The 10,759-nt window shown below is 46.9% G+C and overlaps 1 protein-coding gene across 1 annotated transcript; it reads left to right on the top strand.

Annotated features, from left to right (window-relative positions):
• The first annotated feature begins 3,993 nt into the window (after positions 1-3,993).
• LAMTOR3 (late endosomal/lysosomal adaptor, MAPK and MTOR activator 3) lies at positions 3,994-10,112 on the top strand. The gene is made up of 7 exons (XM_059817804.1): positions 3,994-3,998; positions 4,230-4,277; positions 4,523-4,557; positions 5,314-5,372; positions 6,279-6,412; positions 7,493-7,556; positions 8,258-10,112. Exons 2-7 carry the CDS (start codon positions 4,269-4,271, stop codon positions 8,329-8,331), a joined length of 375 nt encoding a protein of 124 aa, XP_059673787.1. The 5' UTR covers positions 3,994-3,998; positions 4,230-4,268; the 3' UTR covers positions 8,332-10,112.
• Positions 10,113-10,759: the final 647 nt, after the last annotated feature.

The raw sequence follows: 10,759 nt of genomic DNA, 5'->3' as shown, positions 1-10,759 counted from the left end.
TGCTAAATGTTATTGCTGTAAGTGACCCAGAAATCATTTTGCATATATACCTTTTCTAAACTGTCCTACTGGAAATGTCCTCTATTGAACTGGTGTAACATGAGAGAGACTAGCTGCAGGCTTTTCACTAAGCAGCTAAACCAGCATTCAAGGTGGACATCAAAGCCTGAGGCGCAAAGCAGAACTAAAAGCTGCTGAAACAAAATTAAAAAGGGTTGCTGTACTGGATGTCCTTGATTATAGGAAAAATGTGCAGAAGTAATGGAAAGGCACCCAAATGTTTGAAGTTTGCAATAGAAATTTATGGAGGAAATGTGATTCCCTGGATTTTGTAACTGTCCCGAATGTATTGTAATTATACTAATGAAAACAAACTATCAAAGTACATATTGGTACTCCTGTGTCTTCTTAATAGAAGAAAATTGTTCCAAAGGCTTTAACGAGTACTCGGGCCTTCCCAGTTACAAATGAGTCTGAGCTTGCAGGTGATCCTTTAGTTAAAAGGATATATAATGCATTTGTCAAATATCAGAACAGTGAGGTCAGCGTGAAAACATGGTCTTAGCAAAGCTGCTTATAATAATCGGATGGGTTATGTCTGCCCTGCAGTTACTTCTGCTGCAGCTGAGAAGCAGGTAAGTGGAGGGATGTTGAGCTGTGTTAGGTTGGTTGGATTGCTAGCAGCAATCTCGGCAAACGGGAATAATGCAGTGGCTGTGTCCTGTGGCAACGCAGAAGTCCCAGCAGTTTAAAAGTGAGACCTAGGCTGCTACATTTCATTGGATTATCTTTTGTGATTGCCATTTTCAAAGAACAATTAATATGTTTATACTGGTGGAAAAATGCTACTTGGCATTTAACAGATTAAGTAGCTGCACTTTTTGAAATACGCAGTAGTATGCACAAGGATGCTACTACTTCCTATCGCATAAAGATCAACCTGCTCTAAATATGACCTGCAAACATTCTTTTAATATTCCAAGTGGGTGTTTCTCTCCTCGCGATTGTTACTTTTTTCTCAAGTCTGAAGGTTTTTGCTTCAGAAATGTCATTCTTTCAACAAAACCAGGGAAGATAATCTGCTGGGAAGTTCAGAACAAGTTTTCTTATGAGCAAGATGCTAATTGAAGAAGGTGGAATACTTGAATCTTTTCAGATGGCCTTTCTTCAGAAGGTGAAGTTCTCATTAAAATAAGATACTGGAAAGAAAAGGGAAAAACAAAACTGGTTTTTAACAGCCTAACTAAAAATCCCTCACCTTTTCTAGCTACCTAGAATTAAGTCCTTACTCTTTTTATTTAATTCTAGATTAAATACAGGTCATAACTAAAGACAGCACAAGCATGGGTTCTTGATTTCTCCTTTAAAAAAGCAAGCAGGAAAGTCCTGCAAAAGTGAAAAACCTTGGCATGACACTTTGACATGGCATAACAAGAAAGGGAGATGATTTGCGTCTGCTAAAATCAGCATGTGTTCTATTTATGGAGCATCCTGAGTCACAAGCAAGTTCAGTGTTCACATCTGATGAACATTTCCCTACAACTTCTCTGTTTAGGCAAAACAAGATTAAATTTGAATTTTTGACTTTTTTTAAACAGTCTTGAGTCTTTCACAAGTTTCCAGGAAAACGTAGAACATTATAGTCACTAAAATGTAACAGATGCATTTAAATAGGCAGCAGAGACAACTTTAAATTATATATATTTTAATATAATTTTGTAATTAATGCTGTAAAAGGATTAAAATGGGAGGGCAAGAATATGTTTTTTAAGGTTGGTTGTTCTATAAATTTCATTCATCCCCTAAACAGTTGTTGTTCTTTCTTCTTGTAGATCTGTCAAAGAGAGCAGAAGGAAAATGTAATGGTAAAAGCAAACATTTTGTTTTAAAAAAATCAGTTAATATGCAAATTCCTGAAGCTGTAACTTTAAAAAGTACTAGCTTCCCAGTTGTCTAAATCTGGTTAACCCAGTGCAGTCAGTTTTACCAGAGGAAGCTTGGTCGTAACGATTCATGGCGACTGGCAGTCAGAAGACCTGGTGCTGCATCCCCCATCTACTAACAATTTACAATAACCGTGCAAGCACCACTGATCTCTGTGCATTGCTTTCCCCATGCTCCTTTGTAAACCACTGGGTAGAGCCTGGAGAAAAAGAACCAGGTAACAAATGTAAAATTTTGTGCCATATTTGGCATATGATCGAGACACTTTTGGGAGCAACAGTACAAATGTAATAAATATAGGAAAGAAATATGCCATTATAAACCCTCCTCCCCATACTTCTCTTCTCCAAGGTAATTGTGAGACTTCTCAGTCTGGCAGGAACTCGGTCTGAGTGTCAAGTTTCTCTGGATTTTTAGAGATAATATTAAAATACAATGTTTAGTTAGGATGCTATCCTTCATGCAGAATATACTTGTCCCATCAGTACTGGTTTGCTGTGTATAGAAAGGCTGTCATCAGAACTGGAGACAAAATTCCCATTAATATTAGCAATACGGGAGCCATCTCATCGATACTTTTGCACAGCTTTCAGTCATGCTCAATGTGACAGGGAAACAAGTAAAATCGATCATTGAGCATCACGCCCATGCATTTTAAAAAGCCAGATGCATTTTTAAACATTTTTAATGTATGGTAGGGAATATTTTAATAAATGAGTGGACCAAGGTTGTCCCAGGTAGCCTTTTCAAAATGCTGCCAGAAGCTCACACATAAGAATTTTATAGGGACCTCTTCAGGTAGCTCTCTAGTATGACCAAGTCCTTATCAAGTTGCTGTGTCTGCATGGCTTGAATTGAGAAGGAGGTATGGATTCTTGATATTCAAATAAATTTGCCCTTTTGGGTGAGCTTTTCCTCTGTTGACTGCAAAAAAGTTGCCTAACTCTGGTTGTTTTGGGCTTTTTTAAAACTTGACCAAACCTATACATTCAGAAATAATAGCAATTTTCAGGTTAACTTTTTTTTCAGTTTAAGCTCCAGTATTGGCATCTAAGCAAAATCTTCAGCTATCCACAGTGCTTAGCATGTAGCAGTTCTCTTTTAGAGAAAAAGCACTGATAGAGGCTGAGCGGGTTGTTTTTTTTTTTAGATCTACCACTATGGTCCTAGATTCTGAGACAAGCCGACTTTAGAAGTAGATGCACAGTTACCATTGTTATACTGTGGGCATCTACTGGATGAATCTGTTTTATTTCTTCGCCTTAGCTGCTGAATTATTGCCTGCAGGTCCGTGGCTCGATGGACTAGATCCAGAAGTATGGGAAAGGGGCATCACCGGATGAGTAAAACCAAGTGTAACCGTACTCGGCAGAAACGGACGTTTAGTTTTTGTTGTTCTTCCTTTAACTTAAATTCTATGGCTTTTTCTTTTTCTCCAAGATTGTGCTGCCGTTGCCAGCGGCGCCCGCAACTGAATGGGCCGAAACCTCACCTGTCAGAGGGGGAAGCCCGAGGGGCTCGTGTAGCTGCGTGGGGTCACCAGAAAGCCCAAGGCTCCCCCCTGCTTAACTCCGCCGTCGACACGCTGCTTCTGCCCGGCAGGCAACCAGGGCGAGCCGGCCGCCCCCCCGCCGCTTCCGCCGGCTGCAGCAGGCGCCGAGGGCCGGGCAGGCCGCCGGGACGACCCCCCTGCCCTCCAAGTTGTGGTGCCGGCCCGGCTGGGTGGAGCGGGCGGGACGAGGCCTCCGGCGGCACCGCCGGGGGTGAAGTTCGGGCCGTCAGCCGCCCTTCGCGACCGGAGCCCGTTCCGAGGTGCGCGCCCGCCGGCAGGCACGGCCTGAGGGAAACCCTCACCGGCGCGGCATAGGGCGCATGCTCGGGGGCCGCCAGCGGGACCGGGCGGGGCGGCGGCGCCGGGGAAGCGCTTCCGGGGTCGGGAGGGTGGTGCGCCGTCATGTGATAGAGGCTTAAAGGGGAAGCGGCGGCTGCGGCGGAGCCGCGCGGGTGGGCGCTGAGGGCACTGGCAGCGCAGGGCGCGCCGGCCGCGCGGACAGGTAGGGCGGGGCGGGCAGGGCAGCTCCCCCCCCCCCCCCCCCCGGTGCGACGGTGGCCTCGGCCCAACCGCTCTCCCTTCGCGGGGTGGGTGGGCGCGGCCTCTACCACGGCAGCGGGGCGGGGGGAGGCGGCTGGGCCTCAGGCAGGGAGCGCGCCCGCCGCTCCCCTTCTTTGCGGCGGGGGCCGCTCCCGCCGCGCCGCGGGTGACCGGGCGCCCTCTCGTCTCGCAGGCCCGCGGAGGTGGCGGCAGCGCCGGGAGGCCCCCAGCCATGGCCGACGTAAGTGCGGCTCCGCGGGGCGCGGGGCTGGGCGGCGGCTCGGCCGGAGGCCTGGGGCGGGGGGGGGGGCGGCGAGCGTCGGGCTGGGTACGTCCGGGGCGGCGCGGGGCGGGGAGGGGGTCGGGGCCTGGTGGGAAGGGAGAGCGGCCCTGGCGCGGGGGCCTGCGGGGGAGCGGGGCGCGGGGAGCCCCCTCCGCCGGCTTTCTGCGGAAGATGAGTAACGCGCCGCCCGTCTCTGCCCCCAGGACCTGAAGAGGTTTCTCTACAAGAAGCTGCCCAGGTAAGGGGGGCGGCGGGCCCGGCCCGGGGGTGGGGGGGGCGCCGGCTGCGGGCTCTGCGCGCTGCCCCCGCCCCGCCGGCGCGGAGCAGAGCGGAGCCGGCGGCGGGGTTGGCGGTGAAGTCGCTTTCGGGCGACACAGGCGATTACCTGTGCCCGCTCGATCGCGGGGAGCCGTTAACCGCCAGCCCTTTGGCTGCTGGAGGGGGGCGGCCGAGGCGGTTCGCTCCTCTGGCTGCTTGGAGGGGCTGGGAGGGCCATGAGAGTTAGACGGCTTAACCCTTCTCTCGCTCGTTTGACCAGAAGCGAGGTGTGCTCGTCCCGGCTAACGAGGGGTGGAGAAAACACGCCTCGTGACTCGGCTGCATAATCCCTGATAATGCCCTTTTCGGTAGTTGCTGGTTGCCAGCATCGTGAAACAGCTATAGTCCGAGGTTACGTGCAAGTACAGTGAAACCGGCACTCCTTAAGGGAGGGTGGCATACAAAGGCTCTTGCTTGACTAACAAAACTCGATTAGTAGCATCAGTCCTCTTTCTGAAGCTAAAAGTTCCGTATTTTTATTTTATATATCTCTTTCTACTGCTCTGAGAGACCACCTGTACTAAAGAGAACAAGTCCCTTTCACTGGACTACTAAATCACTGAAGGCATCATTTTTTTCCGTATTTTCCCCTTCCTTGCACATTTATTCAGGAAAAAAGGTCTTTGCTACTAATTTCTCTGTTTTTAAAATGGTGCTTCTTCTTCATTTCTTGCAGCGTTGAAGGTCTTCATGCTATTGTAGTCTCAGACAGAGATGGTGTGCCTGTTATCAAAGGTAACTTCAGCTTCTCACTGCACTCTGCAACCGAGATCCTGATCGAACAGCAGGGCGTGGGGAAGTCCAGCAGGATCTTCTCTGGTTATGCCCCACACCTGAATATCCAAAGTTGAAGAAATTAAATTAGACTTTTAATGCAACTTCAGCAGTTGGTTATGTACCTCTTTAAATTTATCCTTTTGTTCATGTATATGCAGTGTCCTCAGTGATGGCAGGCCACAGAAGTTTTCCGCGGTGTATAGGGTTGGAGTGGTGTAAGGTGCTGGTATCTTTGAGTCACTCGCAGGCTGATAACACAGTGCTAGGGAGAGTATTTTGTTGGCTTGGCTGGTCTGCCCTCGGAAGCAATTGCATCCAACTTTTACACATTATTTAATTTCGTTTGCTTTTTGGTACTGTAATTTTTATCATATCTCTGCAGTCTTTGTTTAAGATGCCTTTATGTTGGGGGTAAACTAGTTTGAGAGTACTGATTCAAGTACTACAGATTATTTTTATTTTTTTTTAATGTCCCAAAGTACTTAAACACCTAGCAGAACTTGCATATCCTCACCTGTTCTCATTCAAGTCTGTGCCAGTAATCAATTCAAAGGCTGGAATCAGCGCAAGCTGAGGGACACAGAAGCAAAGTGATGTGAGCACAGGCTGTGCATCGTAAGGGAAAAGACTGTTTCGTAGGCATGCTAGGGAGGATGCTGGTATAACGAGCACTGATCGCGTACAGAATATTAAACGATGTGCTGCTCATGAAGATTGTCCTGTGCGCGTTGCGGAAGCCTGTTAGATGTGTTACGTGTTCCCCAACACCAGATCTGCTTTTGGCAGAGCACTAAGCTGGATAAGGGGTTGTGAATGCGGTCAGAGATACCATGTAAAAATAAGAATTTTCTTGTTTTGTTCCAGTTGCCAATGATAATGCTCCAGAACACGCACTGCGACCGGGCTTTCTGTCCACCTTTGCCCTTGCCACAGATCAGGGCAGTAAACTGGGACTTTCTAAAAACAAAAGTATCATCTGCTATTACAATACATACCAGGTGAGTCATTTCAGTGTGGCTTGCTCTCAGTGACCGGAGCTGTTCTTACATTACGATGAGCAAGGAGAGAAGGTGGTTTAAACTCTGCTAGATTTCCACTTGGCTGCTGTTGAAGTATTTGTGTTTTATTTCTCATGTTGCTTAAATAGCTAAGCTAAACTTTCACGCTGTTTGTTAAGCTTCTCTTACATTTCTCAAAACTGAGATTTACTGGTTGGAAATGGTGAAGTTTTCTGAACAGGTAGTAATCAGGAATTTGCAGCAGGTGCTGTTCATACGGCCTTCAGAATCTGTTCTGAAGGGTTTATGTTCTCCTTTACAAACAATATTTGTTTATAATTAGTGACACCTAAAGTTAAATAAGCACATGCAGACTACTTCATAGCTGATCTTGCTGCCAGTATGACTTCAAGGTATGAAAGCTTTGAAATACCACTCACATTTTTTTACAAACTGGTTATTTGTGTCCTGAAATCCATCATCTACTAAGTTTCTGCTCCTTCTCAAGTTCTAGTGGTCTTGAGAGCTTTTTATTATGACTGCAGGAAAACTGGCCAACTGTTTAGCCTACAGTATCTAGCTTTGTTTGGAAAATAAATGGGTGAATGAGTTGGTTTACACGCATTGAGTACATTGCTTTGATTCTCTTGATGATCCTGGCCTGTTCTTGTGCTGAAGTTCCCTAGTAATGGAAGAGGAGATAATGCTATACACTGAATAGTATTTTAAAACAATGAACCTGCCTGCCCTCGTGTTACTTGTGGAGGGAGTGGTCTCCACAGCGTACTCCGCAGGGTTTGCAGCTGAGGTAGATTTCAGGTGGATAACACTGCAGAGCGGGAGGGAGGGAAACGCCGTGCTTTCCATGTGCAGCTTCCTGTACTGCGGTGTGAGTTCTGTTTGTGTTCTTAACCATGAATCTTATGAAATAGATACACTGAAAAGTCAGCTCTGTGGCTTTTGCTCCTCCTTGTCCTTTAAACTGAGGAGGCTGCTTGTTTCAGAATGAATTTGTGTGGTAGAGCTCTGACATCCAGTATGTATTTGCTGCCAGCTGAACACTGTTCTTTCGCCTTGCAGGTGGTGCAGTTCAATCGCTTACCTTTGGTAGTAAGTTTCATTGCCAGCAGCAATGCCAATACCGGTATGTCTTCACATGTATTTTAAATGTTGCAGTATTTTAAGGCCCAGGTGTTTAAATAATTGAAAATAAATTACTCGAATTTACTTCAAGGTGTATTAAATTTGCTCGTGCTATGAATTTTGTCAGCTTATTGTGAAGGGAAAGCTGTGAGTAAAAATTCATAGATTTTAGGTGACTTGCTGACGTTGTTATTCTGTTAGAAGCAGCTGATTTCTCCTGTGGTTAACCTTACCCTTGCTATGTGAGAGTGTTCACTGTAATGACAGTACGGTACAAACCAGTTGTCCAGTCTCTTTTCATCCGTTCCGAGTTATGTTCCGCAGTAACATGCGTGGCTTCACCTCCTCAGTTCTGCGGGGTGGGGAAATCCTTCAGCGAGGCTCCAGCCCTTGCTCGTGAAGGCGTTGGCTAATGAGATTGCAAGCAAAAGGGATTTAATTCTTGCACGGCTGCTTGGGCCTCAGTAGCTGTGGGAAGCAGCAGTGGGATGGTGGAGGCAAGCAGCAGCACGGGGGAGGGCTGTGCTGCACGGGGTGTGCCCCTGTTGGTGCCGGGGGCTGCCGGCACCCTGCCTGGGGGTGCTGCCCACTATTCCTCTGGAGAGCGAGCAGCTCAAGTGAAACGTTCCGTGTTTTGGGAAACGCTGCCTGTGACTCAGTTACATCATTTGATGGGATGTTCTGTCTCTTCTCTCCTTCCAGGGCTGATTGTAAGTTTAGAGAAGGAGCTCACGCCCCTGTTTGAAGAACTGAGGCAGGTTGTTGAAGTTTCTTAACCCAATGGTATAGCCGGAGTGCAGCATCCCTCTGCAGCCCAGTGGACGAAAGATTCAATAATCCTCAGTCAAATAACACGCCTCAGAAGAAATACCACAGCTCCTTAGTATACTAAGTAAGAGTAAATTGTACATAGTACTGAATCTGAAATGATCTACTAGTGTGTTGTAGATGGATGTTACTTTAGGCCATGCTTCTTGTATTGTGCAGTACTGGAGAGACCACCAAAATAGCTCCCATGGAGTTTAGCTCAGCCAGCTGAGTCAGATCGGCACGATGCTGTTGGCTCAAACAAGCAACCCACAGATCTCTCGCTTTACAGGGGACTGGGCACTGGGGTTTATCCTCAGGCCAGCTACCACGACGTGTTGGAAAGCGGATCGGTTGTATGGTGTCATCAAAGATGTGGTTGAAAGAGTATTCTGAGAGCAAGTTTACTAGCAGTGGTGTGTCAGTACAATCAATAAATATCCCAGCTTTCTTACACAGGTAGTACTTTGGCAAGGAAATGCTACTAATCTGGATGCTAGCTGCATCCTGCTTCCACTAAGAAAGCTGTTTCTATGAAAGCTGTTGCTTTTAGGGGTTTTCCTGATGCCCAGATAAAAGCACCCGAACAATGTCTCACTTCTTCATGGGTTTTTTTGGATAATATGGTTGTGAAGATCTCATGTCTCATAGTCTTTGTGTGGGTTCATCACCGGTGACACTCTCAGCTCATTTACCCTTAGGTTTTTCCTAAGTAAATAAATATAAATAAAATACAGTATTTTTAAATGACAGAGCCTGGTCCACTCTTCTGTTGCACCGTAATACTCTACAGCGCATCAGCTTTTCTGTGGAGAGAGCAGGTCTCTTAGTTGTTTGTAAATGTACAAAATTGAGGAGTTCACAGGCTGAGAACTAACCAGTGTGTGTCTCCATTGGGTGATAGGGATACCGAGTCCTGTGCCAGTGCAGAGACGCAGAAGTTGGTGCTGACTGGCTTCCTGTCGCTGGGGATCAGTCCCGTGCTCCTTGCCCCGCCTCCTTCCCTCCTGGGTTCCCCTCGCGATGACTGCAGTGTAGATTTCCAGCGCTAAAACCAAGCACCGCACCGTTGGTCTAAGGGAGAGCTCTTGGCAGGTCTCTGCCTCAGGCTGGGAAAGGGGGGGCCACTGGCCCCTCATTTATACCTCACCCGCCTTCAGCATCAGGCAGGATGGGGGGAAACGGTGGTGCTGGAAATGAGGACTAGGAATTCTTGGCTCAAAAGTTCTCTGAGAGATTCAAAGTTGTCAGTCAACCTTTTTCCATTTAAACCGAGCTCCTGGCTTGAGCTTTCTGTTGCTGGTCATTACGGAAGCAGCTGGAAGCTGAGCCCTGAGGTGTCTCTGTCTGTATTTCTGGCAAAAAGCGTTTGTGTCCCATCTAAGGCCTGCTCTTGCTCTTAGTTTCTGTTCAACTCGTCTGCCTGTGACTGCTTCCTAGGCCAGCCAAGCACCCTTTCTTACACTAGCTTCAGTTCCTGAGGCCATGTGCTGAACTTGCTTCTAACATTGTAACGCAGCCTGTTCACGTGAAAAAGGGAAGGCTGCTTTCGCGGTTACGCTTCAAGCTTCATTTTCACAGAACAGTGATGCTGTGGAGAGTATCGTCTCTCTCTTCCCCTTATGCTACCTCTATCTTGGGCAAACTCATCAAAGCTTTTTAACTAAATGCGAGATGCCAGTTTAAGGGGAAAAGGAGGACAAAGCTTTAACAGTACAGTACAGGAATACAGAAGACTTTTGGTAGTTTTATAATGACATTTTATTCAGAAAACAGTCTGTATAAAAATATTTACAAATATTTTGAATTTCTAAGTTGAAATAAAATGCTATTCCTATGTTCAAATCTAGATTTTCTTTCTTCGTCCAGTATGTTTTTCCCCTCCTCTTCTTCAGTCTGCTCACAGTGAAGGTGCCTATTGAACACTGACCTGCTGTGCGAGCAATGCTAAGCCCTGTGCCACAGCATTTGCATAGTGGGAGAAGTCTGTGTACACCGTTTCAGCAGAAACTTGACCGTTAGGCAGGGAGATGGGCCCCCCCCCCCCTTCCCCACCCCTCGAGGAGGAGCAGGATTGCAGGAGGGGGGGCAGGTCTGGCAGCTGGGTCAGCCGCGAGGTGTATTGTCTTGGGACCCTCCAGTGTGTCAAACTTTGCTTCCAAAACATATTGACTACAGCACTCCACAATGAGCCACAATGCTGTCAAATGTGTATGAGTCTTCCAAACTATAGATGGAAATTTGTGTCAGGTTATGTAGAAGATGTATTCTTTTAAATCTGTGTTTTTCGCCTACACGGTGCTTTTTGTTTAATATAAAGCAAGCAGTGCTTAATTCTAAACATAGTTCTGGACAAAACCTCCTTTTGAGTTCTCTGTGTGAGGAAAAAACACAAAA

This window comes from Gavia stellata, chromosome 5 (assembly GCF_030936135.1).
Source record: "Gavia stellata isolate bGavSte3 chromosome 5, bGavSte3.hap2, whole genome shotgun sequence".
NCBI lineage: Eukaryota > Metazoa > Chordata > Aves > Gaviiformes > Gaviidae > Gavia > Gavia stellata.
Note: the sequence above shows the minus strand (reverse complement) of the source record. Positions and strands in the feature narration are given on the sequence as shown.